Source organism: Bombina bombina, chromosome 8 (genome assembly GCF_027579735.1).
Source record: "Bombina bombina isolate aBomBom1 chromosome 8, aBomBom1.pri, whole genome shotgun sequence".
NCBI classification, from domain to species: Eukaryota; Metazoa; Chordata; class Amphibia; order Anura; family Bombinatoridae; genus Bombina; species Bombina bombina.
Window position 1 is genome coordinate 18569462 of NC_069506.1, and position 18841 is coordinate 18588302.

The window sequence follows — 18841 nt, forward strand, 5'->3', positions numbered from 1 at the left end:
TCCATTTGCAAGACCACTAGATGACAGCACTATTTCCTGCGTTGTAGTGCTACAGACATCTACCTAGGTATCTCTTCAACAAAGAATTTCATGGGAACAAAGCAAATTTGATAATAGAAGTAAATTGGAAACTTTTCTAAAATTGGACTGGCACATGTTACGTATAGAGCCATTTGTAACCAAACCAACAATGAAAAGTATGCGGCTGTTAAAGGGACGGTCTAGTCAAAATTAAACTTTCATGATCCAGATAGGGCATGTTATTTTAAACAACTTTCCAATTTACTTCTATTATCTAATTTGCTCAATTCTTTAGATATCCTTTGTTGAAGAAATAGCAATACACATGTGTGAGCCAATCACACAAGGTCTCTATGTGCAGCAACCAATCAGCAGCTACTGAGCATATCTAGATATGCTTTTCAGCAAGTGATATCAAGAGAATGAAGCAAATGAGATAATAGAAGTAAATGAGAAAGTTGTTTAAAATGACATGCTCTTTCTAAATCACGAAAGAAAAAATGTGGGTTTCATGTCCCTTTAAATACTGAAAATGGTTTACTGTATTTGGGTCATCATAGAAAATGTCTCATCTTCAGCTATTAACATGCCAGTAATTGTGATTAATCCCTTAGGTATACGCAGATACCAGTGCAATAATAAAATGCTGTAACACATTATTATTATTAATTATAGTGCAGTTAATAATCTTCTTTTTCTTCCTATTTACCTGTCTCTGGATATAAAGAGATCCATTAGCCGCTAGTTTAATAACAAGACTGTGCCAGATCAGTGCTACTATATATTTCAGATCAGTGCTACTATATATTTCAGATCAGTGCTACTATATATTTCAGATCAGTGCTACTATATATTTCAGATCAGTGCTTATATATTTCCTACCTGTTCTATGTTACATTTTGCATATATTGTGTATTATTATTGTTTTTGTATTTTATTGTACCCTATTGTATCAATGCAATGTTTTGTGGACACAGGACATACTGTACTTGAAAATGAGAGAAATCTCAATGTATCCTTCCTGGTAAAATATTTGATAAATAAATACATAATAAATAAATAATACTAGATGTTAGTGTAGTATTGACATTTCAGCACAATACAGCTGGATTTCTCATACAATATCTTGTGTACAGTTTAGCAGTGGATACATTTCAGGCATTCTGTCATTCTGCAATGTCTCTCATGTGGTTGTCTTCTGGTGTAGACAGACACAGACCTCCATAGGAGGAGAAGGGGTGGGAAAAGAAAGGAGGGGAATGTGATAGAGACGGATGGGAGGAGAGAAAAAAGGAGAAAAAGACAGAAGGGAGGGGAGTGAAAAGACAGAGGGGAGGAGAGAGAGAGAGAGATGAGAAGGGGGGATGGGCTGGTCTTTGTATAGAAAAACGAGGCTTCATTAGGGGGACAGACAGACAGATGCATTCAACATCTGGGTGACATGCAGACGGAGAGACATCAACAACATCTGTAAGAGAGTGCGGTGTGGAGTCTGTGACAGCCAAGGAAAGACAAACACACAGCATCTGCAGAGGCAGCAGGAGAATCTGCAGCATCTGTGACAGAGACCAGCATCCCCCAGGGACCAGGGACCCACAGCAGGACAGGACCAGGCAGTATGGTGCAGCCCACCCTTCTGTGTGTCAGCTGTCTCCTGCTGATCAGTGTTCAGGTAAGGGGGCAATCACTGTATACCAGCCTAGGGGTTATATATGGGGATGTATGTGGCACCAAGCTGAGGAGCAATAGCCTGGCCTAGCCCTCTCATTCTGTCTTGAAGAACAGTAGTTGGTGCCCACAAGTGCCAATAGATAGACTGGTATACACCAAAACAAGCCCAGGAACCAGACAAGGTGTAATGTGCACAATGGGTGGAGCACATTTAATAGCAGGGGGTACTGCATAGAACAACTGAGATCATCTGTGTACTAGATAAGCAATAGTATAGGAGGGTGATTATCAGAATTTAACCTCCCCCTTCTGTCACAATTGCATTACAGGCCCTGCTGGCAGTGCATGGGTTAAGGTGCAGTGGTTGAGCTGTATTAGATATTATATTGGAATATTAGAGGGAGCTGGAAGGATTAGCCCTGGGCTTACAGATGTTAATTCATGGCAGCTTATGATTTCAGAATCCAGAGCCCATGTGTTGTGCGTATTGCACTAAAAGGTGGTGCATTAGGAATTGAGGTCAGATACTAAGCTATGACTTGTGACTGGGAGTGTGAGAGGCATAGTGAGCTCACTGGTCCAGCTGTGTGCAGTGCACTGGCAGAGTCTGACAGCTGATTGTAGGAGAGGACAACACAAAATGATGGCTTGTGTTTGTACATATCAGAGAGCTAAGGATGCTGCCGCAGCACATCATACATATGGCTCTGGTGTAGCAGGTGGTGCTCTGTGCCAGGAGTGAAATTAATGGCAGAACTAATTGTGTGATGCTTAGTAATGGAATAGCAGAGAGATATAACATTACTGTATCTGTAGTGCTGGAGAACCCAGGTCTGATCCAGCACAGCCCATTGGTTCCGGGTTAGAGCAGAGTAGGGCCCAGGAATATGTATGAAAAATCTATTTATTCAGTGATCCAAATACAGGCAGATGTTTGTAAACCCCCTTGCTACTAAGTTGTTTTGTGTGCTGTAGCCAGTGGGTTTATCCTAAATAAAAGGGGCGTTAAACACAAAACAATGTTTATAGTGAAATAAAATAGTTTGCAATTTACTTTCTTTATTTTGCCTGTTTTTCCTGTAGTTTAAAAGGATATTAAAGCACAAAAGCAGCATATTGTAATGTGTTTGAGCATTTTATTATGGCATTGTTGCTTGTATAGAACTATGGGGGCAGTCACAATTCTTTAGAAAAGTTTTTCAGTTATTTATTTTTAATAAAATCCCTGTACAGTTTAAATGGACAGTATACACCAATTTGCATATAACTGCATGTAAAAGAAACTACTATAAAGAAGAATATGCAGATACACTGTTGATGAGTTTAGGCTGGAACACCCAGTGAAAGGGAAGAGCAGACACCCCCCCCCTCCCCTGCATATGACAATACCCTTTAGACAACCAGGAGTAAGTATGAGTCTGTATACATCAGTATACTTCTAAAACGTTGGGGTTTGATTAGGAGATTGAAAATCAGCACAATGTTATTAAAAAAATAAGCAAAACTATACATTGTTACAAAAACACCCCCAGATGGGCTATATAAATAATCTACAAAACATTTATGCAAAGAAAAATTTAGTGTACAATATCCCTTTAATGAGGAATTTTGTAGAACACACATTAAACTTTTCTAAAGAATTGTGATTAACTCCTATGTATTTAATTCCTAAAAAGAGTTTAAACACCATTTTTACATGCAGATCTTTTTGCAATTCAATGCCCATATATTGTATCCTTACTGAAAATTAAAAAAATATATATTAATTCTTAAAAATGTTTTGTCCTTTGTACTATTTAGATTGGTGCCACCTCAGAGATGACATTTAAATGTCACAATATTAACAAATAATATTTACATGATAATTGCTTTTCTTGTCTTGTTTTTAGTAAGAGGTGACACTCACTTATTAATCTGTCACAATATTTAACTACTGTGCAATATTTCTAAATGATACATAATCTCTTTAGGGTTACTCATAAACATAAAAAAAATATCCTTGACTTTCGATAATCCTTTACAACAGATTAAAATGTGGATATAGAATTTAATAGATCTGTAGAGAAAATCATTATTATTGTTATAATTGTGCATCTTTTAGTTCACATTTTCTTCGGAGGGAAAATCTGACTATGCCCAGAGTTTACGGGCGACTTTAGAGCAGGTGGCTGCACAATATAAGGGTAGAAGCCACTGGCAAATAGCAAGACCCTTCCTCTGTCACCCCCTGGCACTACCCCCTCCCTCCCCGTGAGCACAGAAGGATGTTTTTGTTGCAAAGGAACAAGGACATTGTGTATCCCACAAGACCATGTGACATTAGTATATGCCAGTTACAATAGCTAGAGTGGTGCAGAATATATGACAGGCACCTTGTTTATCTTATTACATAATCATGTATTCTTGTAATAACAAGCTGAGAGAGAAATAAAGCTGTCTGTCTGTGCATCCATCTGTCTGTCTATCTGTCTGTCTAGCTTTAATAATTATTCATATACTCTTGTACCCGCTCTATTTTAAATGTTCACTGAGTTTTTGATGATAGATAACCAATTGTCTTAATCACTCTTCCAATCTTTCAGTCAACATTAAAAAGAAAACTCATAATTAAATATTTCATAAGATGGATTAGAGCAACCAGAATTGCTGAAAGACTTTACACTGAACACTTCACTTTTATATTGGAGCTATATAGTGCTTAAAACCATTGGATATGAGAGAGAAAACATTTTCTTTCTATAAGCATATTAAATAAATAATTGTATAGCACATCTGCTGACCCAAACAAATTAGGTGACTTTTATCCAAAGAAATTTGCAATAGTGTTTCTGATACAGCAGAGGATTCTGGATAAAGATATGAAAAATAGGTTTCCAATGCCACAACTTTTTGCAAACAGAATTTGTTTTAAATGTGTTCTCCTACAATGCCAGTACAATGCTGCTACAGTGAGCTGTAAAGTACAGCAGCCTAGGAACTGAACAACAGAGAAGCCCATGCGGGCAGCCATACGTGGGGAATCCGCTGGATGAACATTTGGGTCAGGCAGGGACACCTTTGCACCTCAACTTTGTCTACTGCTGGAGTAATGAATTCCCAGTATTATTGTATTCACTCCTTCCTTTTCCTCTGAAGGCCTATTCCATGTGTTATGGCCACTTGTTATTTCTGAGGCACACATACAAGAAAAATGTAAGGTTCAGATATGAAATATAAGTTTGTTTTGTAAATATAGTGGTAGTTTAGCAAATATTTTGTGTTTTTGCACTAAAATTTCTTATGTTGAGTCACACAAGGACAAAATTCCAAATGTAAGTTAAAGAAATATAGAAAACACCAACATTTTCTTTCAAGATTTGGATAGAAAATAAAAAAAAGTTTTAATTAACTTTCCAATTCACTTTTATTATCAAATTTGCTTCATTCTCTTGTTATCCTTTGCTAAAGTAACATTGGCAGCTAGCTGATCACATCTACTTAGCCAAACACAAGAGACAAATGTGTGCAGGCACCAATCAGCAGCTAGCTCCCACTAGTGTAGGATATGTGCGTATTCTTTTTCTACAAGGGATACCAAGAGAACAAAGCACTTTTGAAAATAGAAGTTAATTTAAAAGTGTCTTGCAATGACCGACTCTATCTCAATCATGCAAATTTAATTTTGACTTGCCTATCCCTTTAATCAGTGATTCATATTTAGTATAGTGATCACACATATAGAGTTGGATTTAATGTTTGTAATTCTTTGTACAATTTTTATTATTTATCGTTTTATGGACAGCTGTTCTGATAATAAGATTCAAGTTCTTCAAATAAAAAAACATATTTAGTCAAGCGACAACAGACCTCTAATCTGTCCATATTGCTGTATAATATGTAGGCTTCATTAAAGGGGTAAAAAAAAAAAATCAGTTCTAGCATAAATATGACAGAGTTGTAGATAAACATGTAAACATATCATTTAAATCTGAAACTAGCAGGTAATGCATGCTTGTGCACAAATGAAACTGTTGCACAATTACTCATTGGGTGATGAGACATTTGCTACAGCCTTATTGGTTGAGAGGGACACACCTTCACAATCCTGACAAGAATCAAATTGCTTTGAATGTAATACTTTAATTCTCAGGCAAGTCGTATGTATAGTTAAGACTCTGGAAAATCCTCCAATAGAATATTATCCCTATATCCCCCAATTCAATCTATCACATTTTATTTTACCCATTGGGATAGGCCCAGCAAATAAAATGTATTAAACAAAGATTTTCTTTCTTTCTTTCTCTCTGTCTATTAGTAAACTAAGCTGAAGGCCATATCAGCCAATGAGCAATTAATGGATATCTATGTATGCCACATGCAATGTTTTTGCTCATTTCATTTTCAATTTAAGGGGATATTAAATGTATACTGTGTCAGAGGAGAATTGCCTGGTATTTCGGGGCTGGACTGACCATGTCAGCGCGATCAGACTGATAAACTACAGGAAAGTTTTCCTCTGTGAAAAGCACAATTGGGCAGAAAGAAGCTACTCCCAGGTAGCAACCGGGCCATAGAACAAGCTATTGATGCTGCTGTTCGTTCCTGACAGACGACTTCTCATTCTGTTTTGATATTAAAGGGACAGTCAACCTAAAAAATGTTCCTAAATATATCTAAAAGGTTATTGAAGCTAAATACATCAAACAGTATCCCAAAATGGAACGTTAAGAAATGTGTAAGTAAATCAACTAACTATTTAATCCTCGGCCGTTTAGAGATGGCCGCCTGAGCCCTCCTACCCGTACGTCATTCTGATGTATTCAGTCTCCCAAAAATGAATCTAGTGCAATGCGCCGATTATGCTCAAGGGGGGCTTTTTGTTGCAGGAACTACTAACAACCGCTCAGTATATAGATACAGTGATACAGTATTCCATTTACCTTAAGTGAGCGGTTACGATACTGAGCAGTTGTTAGTAGTCCTTGCAACAAAAAGCCCCCCTTGAGCATAATCGGCGCATTGCGTATGCGCAAATTGCGGGACCACGCAAATTCGACTAGATTCCATTTTGGGAGACTGAAAATATCAGGATGACGTAGGGGTAGGAGGGCTCAGGCGGCCAACTCCAAACGGCCGAGGATGAAATAGTTAGTTGATTTACTTACACACTTTGGGATACTGTTTGATGTCTTTAGCTTCAATAACCTTTTACGTATATTTAGGATTTTTTTTAGGTTGTCTGTCCCTTTAAATGTATGCTTTATGAGGTATTGCACTGCAATCTCTCTTGGGGAGGGGTGTGTGAAAATGCTACGATTTTCATAATTAAATTACAGGAAAAATACAAAAAATAAATTATGAACGTGCATTGCAAAATGTTTTACTTATGCATAATTCAAAAATTTACAGTGAATTTAATTTTAAATTTTGTGTCACTTCAGGTAACTTTAAATATCTTCAACCTGTTGATTGTTGCTTTTTCTTACATATGGCAACGTGTGTTTTGTACACAGTGTCCCTTTAATTGTTTCATTTATATTAATTGTTTCATTTACATAAAAAAATAACCCTAGAACAGATCCCTTAGTTAAATAAGTATTTGCAATAAGTCAGTACTCTGATACCATATATATCGTTGGTATTCTGTTTTATGAAGGGGCACTGTTAGGCTCTTCTTGATCTTAAAGGGACAGTGTACCCTAAAATTTTCTCCACAATAATTTGTTCCCAGTGATCCATTTTACCTGCTGGAGTGTATTAAATTATTTTTATTTTAGCACTTGAAATAGCTGATTTTGCCCGTGGTATCCCTACATATGCTGAAAACTTTTATGCTTAAGAATAGACTATAGAAAAGCTGTGTAAACATAGCCAGCAGAAGAATTGCACTTCCAAAGGGGATTAGGAGAGATAAGTAATAAAATGTTAATTTTAAATTGTTGTCTCTAAGTATTGGGCTTTGTTTTACAGAGAGAGATAATATAAAGAACCATGTGTGCGTACAGAAAGTAATAAAATAAGGAGATCTGATTTATCTGCACGTTCAACCCCTTTTAAAATGTGCTGTTTCATATACAACAATAAACACAAAGAAGCTATTTCTCATACCATTTATACTCAGCAGCTGGTATAACAATTCAATAGAAATACCAGATGGTACAAGCACTTAAGGATCTCTGCGCAAGTGTTTTTAAAATGCTGGTGCATTGAGCATACTCAAATACACTTTGGAAGCAGCTATAGCTTTTATTAGAAGCATTTTGCCAATACATATATATTACAAAAATGCTTCTATTCAAAACTATTCAAAACTGAATTGCTCCCATGTGCATTCCAATTTTGATTTTGGCTACAATGTCCCTTTAAGGAATGTATTCCAGATATATTTTTTCTAGGTAATAACTCTTTCTCTGTACTAATTAGCATTTTGCTAAGTTTACTGTTAATAAAGAGACACTAAAGTCAAAACTAAACTTTCATGACTCAGAGCATCAATTCTAAACAACTTTCCAATTTACTTTGATTATCTAAATGTGAACAATCTTTTTATAAAAACACTGAGGCACCAGCAACTACTGAGCATGTGCAAGAAATCACAGAATATACACGTTTATACATTTTGTGATTGGCCGATGACTGTCACATGGCGCAAGGGGAAAGAAAATTAACTGAGATTTGTCAGAATAAAATCTACTACTAAGTGATTTTGCATTGTCTTTTCATTGTGTATGTGTTGATTATGCAATTCTACTGTGTATAATGGTTCTTTAAAATACTTTTTGTAATATTAAACAGACATTATGATACAAAACTCCATGCTATAATTTGATAGCGTCTTGTCATTTGCGCATTATTAATACTAGCTAACTGTGGGCTTGTGGAGCGCACTCCGTAGCACAGGGTGCATTATTCTTTGTGTGAGCGCAATCTGGTATTACAAGTTGATGGTAAAATAATGTTAACTAGAGAATCTAAACATGACCAACATTTTATAGCTGTTATTATTATTATTATTATCATCTTCATCGCGTATTTGTAGAGCGCCAACAGATGTCCTATTCTTGTACTGGATGCGTAGAGAGTGCTATTAGCACTTATATTACAAGTGCGGGGTCATAATAGGTTTGAACAACTTTTAACACCCAACGTTAATTGTTAAAATTTGAAAATTCTGCATAAAAGAACACATGAAAAATATATTAAAATGAAGTATTTATACATATTATAGTAAAATGAAGGTTTATTATTTGAAAAAGAATGTTTTAATTGTGTTTTAAAGGGATATTATATATGACAAAGGCATTGAACTGGGTGTGTATATATATTTATACTGTATATGTATGTGTGTCTGTGTATGTGTGTATATGTGTGTGCATATGTGTGTTTATGTGTATTTATGTATGTGTGTCTGTGTGATTGTATGTGTGTTTATATATGTGTATATGTGTCTGTGTGATTCTATGTGTTTGTGTATGTGTGTGTATATGTGTGTATATGTGTGTGTGTATATGTGTGTCTGTGTGTATGTGTGTATGTGTATGTATGTGTCTCTGTGTATGTGTATTATTTTGTATGTATGTATGTGTTCAGTGTTAACTTATATTTCAATACAAACCATAGTATAAATGTAAGTGAAGAATTAGCGTATCTTCAGCTTCATGCTTGAACAATAGCTGACATGAGTTTTTCAGGGCGCCCCTATAGAAGTCTATTATGTGAAGGATTTAGCACAGTCGCGCAATCTGACCTCCAGATGTTAGCATGACCTAGACTTTTGCTTGAGCACTAAAATATTACTTTCGACTTAAATATGAAGTCCCACTTGGGAACTGAAATGCTTTCAGGAAACTACCTGTCAGCCAATCAGAAGCGGCAGTCACACATCTGCCAGAAATCACCAGGGTTATGCTCATGAATTGCAATTGTACGGTTTCAGTAATGCAAAAAAATAGATTATGTATAATTTTTTAGCAAAATGCATCTAGAAGCCATACAATTTGCAATAAGAATTGCAGTTTTAAACCATTCTTGTCTAACAACAAATGTCTGTATTAATGGATTAAGAACTCTGAAGCAAGTTGGGCGTATTTAGTTCACTGCACAGGCACTGGAACGCTGCGCATGAAAAAGCAGCAACAAGATATGTTACAATAGTTTTAAATAAAATGAAAGTAAAAGCTGTTAAGACTTGAAACAGGCAGAAGTAAGCATGCTTATTGGTTGATAGGTACAACTCCCACTGTTGTAACAATTCTGAATAGAGAAGTCAGATTTTTATACTGTGCTCAAAAACATACAGACACATTTAAAAAAAACTGATTTTTCAGCCAAATATGTATTTTTATTTTTATTTAAATTCTACTTTTGTGCTATATTTTAAAATGATAATTTTCCGACCCATCTTACGTTTCTCATTTTAGTAAATGCATCAGTTGTAAATTTTGTCCTCTCAGAATCTAGCAGCAAATATAACTAAACTGATCAATACATTCGCTGACAATCTGTTTGCAAACTTGCCTTCAGCTAACTGCTATTTTTAGCACCAACTCCCCCTTCACAGTTAATGTGATAATATTTAGTCGCTGTGTTGCTGTCTGACGTAGGAAATAAAATTCTGCCAAGCATAATAATGTGAAAATAATGACAGATAAATCATTATGTTTAATACTACAGTGCAAGAGTGACATTCTGTTTTAAACAAGACAATAAATATATATAAAACAATATTTTTTTATTAATATTGTATTTTTCTTTGTCCCTTTACTCTTTGTCCCAGTAAAACAAAAACACGGACATAGGAATTTACTTGAACAAAAAAAAAAGAAATAAAGTGCAAGTCAATCCTAGCATTGTACAAACGCTAGGATTTACTTTTGAAACAAATAAAGGGCACTTTCATTCATGAAGTATAAGATACTTAATGTAGAAAGCTTTTTTATTTGATTCAATCAGTCGCCGTTTTTAGCTGCTACAGCAGCCCACGGCTAAAAACATTTTTTGGCTAAGAGATGACTTTTCACCTCTTAGCCAATAGCCGTGCGGTAAATCCGGCTTGGCGCCCATGGGAGCCGGATTCACCGCACGGCTATTGACTAAGAGGTAAAAACGTCACCTCTTAGCCCAAATTTTTTTTAGCCGTGCGCTGTTTTAGCAGCCGATTGAATCAAATAAAAGAGCTTTCTACATGAAGTATCTTATACTTCATGAATGAAAGTGCCCTTTATTTGTTTCAATAGTAAATCCTAGCGTTTGTATAACGCTAGGATTTGCTTTCACTTAAGTCAAATTAAAAAATAAATATATCAATTTAAAATGTTTATGTAGATTAATAGACAGACATATATATAATTATTATCATTTATTTGTATAGCGCCGCCAAATTCTGTAGCGCTATATATAAATATATATATATATAGAGAGAGAGAGAGACACACACACACACTATAGCAGCACATTTCTAGATTCCTAAATTTTAACATAAATTGTTACTAAACCCTGTACATGGTGTTTCAACTGAAATAAAATATTTAAAAATTTATTAAATATGTCTGAAAAAATCAGCCCATTTACATTAAGGTTTTATTTATGCACAATTTTAAAGGATTATATTCATATTCATGTTTCTGTGTTTAGCTAAAGTTCTCAAATTCATTGATAATATTTAAATATATGAATAATTAATATAATGATATGCAAGTGACTTTATATAGTTCACAACTTGTACAGTGTTTTCTCAGTATACTGCATGAAAAGAATGAACCCTTTTTCCACACCCTCATACCATGCAGACCACTTCCAATATGACAGAAAGTCATGTGCACACCCGGAATGCTTGTGGCGGCATGTGAAATATTGCTGTAAGCTTTGACAGATAACGCCCCCTAGCCGAAAGGAGCACTCTGTTGATGCTTATGTGCAAACACAAGTGCGTACAGGCATACTTCGTTTTATTGCCCTTCGCTTTATTTTGCTTCACAGATATTGCTCTTTTTACTAATTGAAGGTTTGTGGCAACCCTTTGTTGAGCAAGTCTATCTGCATCATATTTCCAACATATATACCCAAATAAACACATAAATACTCATGAATACACATATATACACATAGAAACACATAAACACTCATGAATACACATATATACACATAAACACACATGGATACACATATATACCCAAATAAACTCATAAATACACATATATTCATATATAAACACATAAACACACATGGATACACATATATACACATATAAACACACATGAATACACATATATTCACATATAAACACATGAACACACATGGATACACATATATTCACATATAAACACATAAACACACATGAATACACATATATTCACATATAAACACATAAACACTCATGCATACATATATACACATATAAACACACATGGATATACATATATATATACATATAAACACATAAATGCTCATGAATACACATACATACACACCTATATACACATATATACACACCTATATATACACACCACCAGCAAAAAGATTATGATTCGGTAAAGGCTCAGATGATGATTAGCATTTTTTAGCAATAAAGTATTTTTTAATTAAGGTGTGATGTACATTGTTTTTTAGACATAATGCTATTGGACACTTAATAGACTACAGTGTAGTATAAATGTAACTTTTATATGCACTGGGGAACCAAAAGTTAGTTTTACTTACTTTATTGCTATATTCGCTTTATTGCTATATTCGCTTTATTGCGGTGGTCTGGAACAGAACCCACAATATCTCTGAGGTTCGCCTGTAGTTTATGGGAGTGTGGAAGTCAGTCTATTTTCTTATTAAATAACAGAGAAACATGAATGGCAGTAGTATACTGCTGTATGATTTATTTTGTTTAAGCATGGACGTTGGCACCTCTCATGCCCCAGGTACTGATTTTACTTAGCTGTTGATTGATGCTTATGCTGTTGTGCACAAGTACAACTTTATAAATAATAATTTATTTGCATATCTGATGATGTCACAAACACTGCTGTCTCACTATAATATAGACGCGGGCATTCGGGTGCTTTGTTAGCAGAAGAAAGCGTCAGCTTGTGCTATTCGGCTCTTTTCGGAGTTGGATTTGCACAGAACGTAGTGTGTTGCAATTTGACAAGAATAAATGCGGCTCCGAAAATAGACTAACGGCCCAAGCAGCCTTCTTTCGCATTCAGATACTAACAAAGCATCCGAATGCCCACGCCTGCTATAATATATAAATTGGTTCCGCTCACCTTCATTTTTTCATTCATATTTCAATTTTAGTGGAAGATTATTTTATTGAAATCTATTGCTATTTTTTTTAAACAATAAAATTATCCAGGAACATTAAAAATCAAAATTTTTATAGTAATTAAACTTCTCTGTTTTTAATATTTCCATTTTAAAACTATATAATACTAATATTTAACAAATAAACACATTGTAAAGTATGATTGTCAAGCACTAAAATTCATTGTAATAAATTATCAGATATTAAACGGACATTAAATCCAAAAATATTCTTTCTTGATTCAGATAATACATTTAATTTTAAACAACTTTCCAATTTATTACTATTATCAAATTTGCTTGTTTTTCTGGGTATCCTTTGTTGAAGGAGCAACAATGCACTACTGGGAGTAAGCTGGACATATCTATGGTGTAAGTGATAGTATAGTGCGCACTGCGCTATTTACGTAGAATAGTGGAGTGTGTAACTGGTTACTCTCTATGAGGACGTGTATTATTATTATACTTTATTTATGAAGCCCCATCATATTCCGCAGCGCTGTCCATGGACACAGATCATTTATATAAAACAATAGTATAAAACTTCTAAGACTAAGAGACAGGACAGAATTTACAAACACATACAGGAAGAATCGAGGGCCCTATTCCCGTGGGAACTTACAATCTAGAAGGGTAGGAGGTTGGGAAACATGAGGTGAGGACTGCAAGATTGAGAAAGATGTTAATGCAGAGTTAGAGGAGGGAAATGTTGTTAGGTAAAAGGAATATTAATGAGTTGGGTGGTCGGCTTCCCTGAACAGAAAAATCTTCAGAGAGCATTTAAAGGAAGGAAGATTTGGGCAAAGCCTGACAGCACGAGGGAGAGTGTTCCAGAGGGTAGGTGCAGCACGACAGAAGTCCTGCAGTCTAGCATGAGAGGAGGTGATAGTCGCAGAAGCAAGGAGCAGGTCATTGTTGGATCTTAGTGGGCAGGCTGGAGTATATTTGTTGATTAGAGAGGATAGGTAGAGGGGAGTGGAGTTGGTGAGTGCTTTGTATGCAAGGGTGAGAATTTTGAATTTAATTCTGCTGTGTATGGGGAGCCAATGAAGGGACTCACAGAGAGGTGCAGCAGATACAGAGCGGCGGGAAAGGTGGATCAGTCTGGCAGAGGCATTTAGGATGGATTGAAGAGGGGAGAGGCGGGAAAGAGAAAGGCCAGTAAGTAGGTTATTGCAGTAGTCAAGTCGGGAAATTACAAGGGAGTGGATTATTTGCTTTGTGGTGTTAGCGCACAGAAAAGGTCGAATCTTGGAAATATTGCGTAGATGGTTGCGGCAGGATGTAGAAAGCGATTGGATATGGGGGGTGAAGGATAGATTTGAGTTAAGTATAACTCCGAGGCAGCGGACTTGGGGCGATGGGGAAATGGTGATGGCGTCAACAGGGATAGAGAAGTCACAGGTCGGCATAGAGCTTGAGGGGGGATAAGAAGGAGCTCAGTCTTGGACATGTTTATCTTTAGGTGGTGAGAGTCCATCCAGGAAGAAATACCAGATAAGCAGTTGCTGATGCTGACATGAGAAAGGACAGAGGGAGAGAGAGCAGGGGTGAAGAGGTAGATCTGGGTGTCATCAGCATAGAGGTGATATTTGAATCCATAACTGTTGATAAGTTTACCCAGTGAAGAAGTGTAAATGGAGAAGAGTAGAGGACCCAGAACAGATCCTTGAGGTTCTCCAACAGACAAAACTGTACTAACATTCATGTCCAATAATCCTTGAGATGGAACACAAAACCTGCACCCAGGTAGTTAAATGTTTGGTTAAGGTCTTTGCTAGTCACCCTGTATGATTTTGAAGGCACAATAGCAAGTGATAATACCTAAAGGGACATTATACACTCATTTTTTTCTTTGCATAAATGTTTTGTAGATAATCTATTAATAAAGCTCATAAAGTTGTTGTTTTTTAAGTTTTTTATAATTTTGCTTATTTTTAAATAACATTGCTCTGATTTTCAGACTCCTAACCAAGTCCCAAAGTTTTAGGAGAATACCATCAGATACCTTCTCCATCTTGCTCCTGTTTGTGTAAAGGGTCTTTTCATACGTAAAAGAAGGGGGAGGGGGGGTGTCTTATTTCCCACTTGCATTGGGCTTTCCAGCTACCTTTTCAACAGAGCTAAACTGATGGCTTCTAAGTAAGTTTTTAAACAGTTTTATACAGGATTTTTATATCGGTATCTGTGCATCTTATTCTTTATAGTAGTGTCTATTACATGCAGTTATATGAAAATGAGTGTATACTGTCCCTTTAAACGGACATGAAACCTTAAATTGTTCTAACATGATTCAGATAGAGAATACAATTTTAAAACACTTTTGAATTTACTTCTATGATAAAATTTAGCTTTAGTCTCCTGGTATCCTTAATTGAAGGCACGGCTTAAAGCTAACTGAACACAATGGGGACAATTTATCAAAGGTCTTGCAGACCTGATCCAACAGTACGGATCAGGTCCGCAAGACCTCGCTGAATACAGAGAGCAATACGCTCTCCGTATTCAGCATTGCACCAGCAGCTCACAAGAGCTGCTAGTGCAACGCCGCCCCCTGCAGACTCGCGGCCAATCAGCCGCCAGCAGGGGGGTGTCAATCAACCCGATCGTATTCGATCGGGTTGAATTCTGGCGATTCCTGTCCGCCTCATCAGAGCAGGCAGACAGGGTTATGGAGCAGCGGTCTTTAGAAACACGGGCCCACAAGCTCCGTCCGGAGCTTGATAAATGGGCCCCAATGAGTGAGCCAATGACAAGGAGGCAAATAGGTACAGTCACCAATCAACAGCTAGCTCCCAGAAGAGCATAGCTGCTCCTGAGCCTACATAGGAATACTTTTAAACAAAGGATACCAAGAGAATGAAGCACATTTAATAAGAGAAGTAAATTAGAAAGTTGTTTAAAAATTGCATGTTCTAACTGAATCGTGAATGACAAATGCTGGGTATATGTTCCTTTAAAACCTGGTTTTAAAAAAATGCTAAAAAGAAAAAATCCGTATTTTGGATAGCTTTTAAGCACAACACTTAAAGGGACACTGAACCCAAATTTTTTCTTTTGTGATTCAGATAGAGCATGCAATTTTAAGCAACTTTCTAATTTACTCTTATTATCAATTTTTCTTTGTTCTCTTGCTATCTTTATTTGAAAAAGAAGGCATCTAAGCTTTTTGTTTGTTTCAGTTCCTTGGACAGCACTTTTTTATTGGTGGATGAATTTATCCACCAATCAGCAAGGACAACCCAGGTTGTTCACCAAAAATGGGCCGGCATCTAAACTTACATTCTTGCAGTTCAAATAAAGATTCCAAGAGAATGAAGAAAATTTGATAATCGGAGTAAATTAGAAAGTTGCTTAAAATGTCATGCTCTATCTGAATCACAAAAGAAAGAATTTGGGTACAGTGTCCCTTTAACCAATGACTTCTAATACTAGCACAATTAAGACTCTTCTAACTCTTCTCTTTGAAAATATAGGGCCTCTTATATAGGTATACAGATTAAGGCCTCTAGTTATGAAGGCGTCTACTTACCTGCATTCGCCGGCCCAATACGCTCGCCTAAGCTCGCCTACCATCGCCGCCGTGGACCTGAATACGTTCGCCAAAGTTATCAAAAAAGCTGTCAAGAAGCCGCGCACCAAGTACGTAGTGATGAGCAGCGGACTGTTGTTAACTGACAGTCATCGATCTCGCTGCTCATCGGCTTCTTCGCAGCTTTCTTGATAGCCTGTCACTAAGCACCCACACTAACTATGCTGTTTTACCCCCTAAACCGCCGCTCCCGGAGCACCACGCACCTAAATAAAGTTATTACCCCCTAAACCGCTGCTCCCGGAGCCCGCCGCAACTATAGTAAATATATTAACCCCTAAACCGCCGCTCCCGGAACCCACCGCCACCTATATTAAAGTTATTAACCTCTATCCTGCCCCCCACTACACCGCCGCCACCTACATTAAACTCATTAACCCCTAAACCGCCGCTTCCGGACCCTGCCGCAACTAAATTAAATGTTTAACCCCGAAACCGCCGCTCCCGGACCCCGCCACCACCTATATTAAACTTATTAACCTCTAAACCTAAGTCTAACACTAACACTAACACCCCCCTAACTTTTATATTATTATAAAACTTACTATTATTAACTAAATTATTCCTATTTAAAAATAAATACTTACCTATAAAATAAACCCTAAGATAGCTACAATATAAATAATAATTATATTGCAGCTATTTTAGGATTTATTTTTATTTTACAGGCAACTTTGTATTTATTTTAACTAGGTACAATAGTTATTAAATAGTTATTAACTATTTAATAACTACCTAGATAAAATACTTACACAATTACCTGTAAAATAAATCCTAACCTAAGTTACAATTAAACCTAACACTACACTATCAATAAATAAATTTAATAAATTAACTACAATAACCTAAAATTAAATAAAATAAACTAAACTATAGTACAAAAAAACCAAACACCAAATTACAGAAAATAAAAAAGAATTACAAGAAGTTTAAACTAATTACACCTAATCTAAGCCCCCTAATAAAATAATAAAGCCCCCCCCCAATAAAAAAATTCCCTACCCTATTCTAAATTACAAAGTAACCAGCTCTTTTACCAGCCCTTAAAAGGGCTTTTTGCGGGGCATTGCCCCAAAGTAATCAGCTCTTTTACCTGTAAAAAAAAAATACAACCCCCCCAACATTAAAACCCACCACCCACATACCCCTACTCTAACCCACCCAAACCCCCCTTAAAAAAACCTAACACTAACCCCCTGAAGATCACCCTACCTTGAGCCGTCTTCACCCAACCGGGCCTCCATCCAGCAGAAGTCTTCATCCAGGTGGCGTCTTCAATCTTCATCCATCCTGAGCGGAGCCATCTTCCAAGGAGCCGACACGGAGCCATCCTCTTCAACCGACGACTGAATGATGAATGAAGGTTCCTTTAAGGGACGTCATCCAAGATGGCGTCCCTCGAATTCCGATTGGCTGATAGGATTCTATCAGCCAATCGGAAATTAAGGTAGGAAAAATCTGATTGGCTGATCCAATCAGCCAATCAGATTGAAGTTCAATCCGATTGGCTGATCCAATCAGCAAATCGGATTGAGCTCGCATTCTATTGGCTGATCTATTGGCTGACGCTGAGCCATCCTCTTCAACCGACGACTGAACGACGAATGAAGGTTCCTTTAAGGGACGTCATCCAAGATGGCGTCCCTCGAATTCCGATTGGCTGATAGGATTCTATCAGCCAATCGGAATTAAGGTAGGAAAAATCTGATTGGCTGATTCAATCAGCCAATCAGATTGAAGTTCAATCCGATTGGCTGATCCAATCAGCCAATCGGATTGAGCTCGCATTCTATTGGCTGATCGGAACAGGCAATAGAATGCGAGCTCAATCCAATTGGCTGATTGGATCAGCCAATCGAATTGAACTTCAATCTGATTGGCTGATTGTATCAGCCAATGAGATTTTTCCTACCTTAATTCCGATTGGCTGATAGAATCCTATCAGCCAATCGGAATTCGAGGGACGCCATCCCGGATGACGTCCCTTAAAGGAACCTTCATTCGTCGTTCAGTCATCGGTTGAAGAGGATGGCTCCGCGTCGGCTCCTTGGAAGATGGCTCCGCTCCAGATGGCTGAAGATTGAATACGCCGCCTGGATGAAGACTTCTGCTGGATGGAGGACCTCTTCTGCGCCACTTGGATGAAGATTTCGGCCCGGTTGGGTGAAGACGGCTCAAGGTAGTGTGATCTTCAGGGGGTTAGTGTTAGGTTTATTTAAGGGGGGTTTGGGTGGGTTAGAGTAGGGGTATGTGGGTGGTGGGTTTTAATGTTGGGAGGGTTGT

At 37.0% G+C, this 18841-nt stretch overlaps 1 protein-coding gene across 4 annotated transcripts in view; it reads left to right on the forward strand.

Moving 5' to 3' along the window:
* Window positions 1–1370: 1370 nt before the first annotated feature.
* The window catches only part of APLP1 (amyloid beta precursor like protein 1), a 56215-nt gene continuing 38744 nt past the window's right edge, over window positions 1371–18841 (forward strand). For all 4 annotated transcript variants that reach the window (XM_053690154.1, XM_053690156.1, XM_053690157.1 and 1 more), the window contains exon 1: window positions 1371–1693. In XM_053690154.1, the coding sequence (XP_053546129.1) occupies window positions 1640–1693 (54 nt within the window). In that variant the 5' untranslated portion in view covers window positions 1371–1639. The remainder of the gene's footprint in view (window positions 1694–18841) is intronic.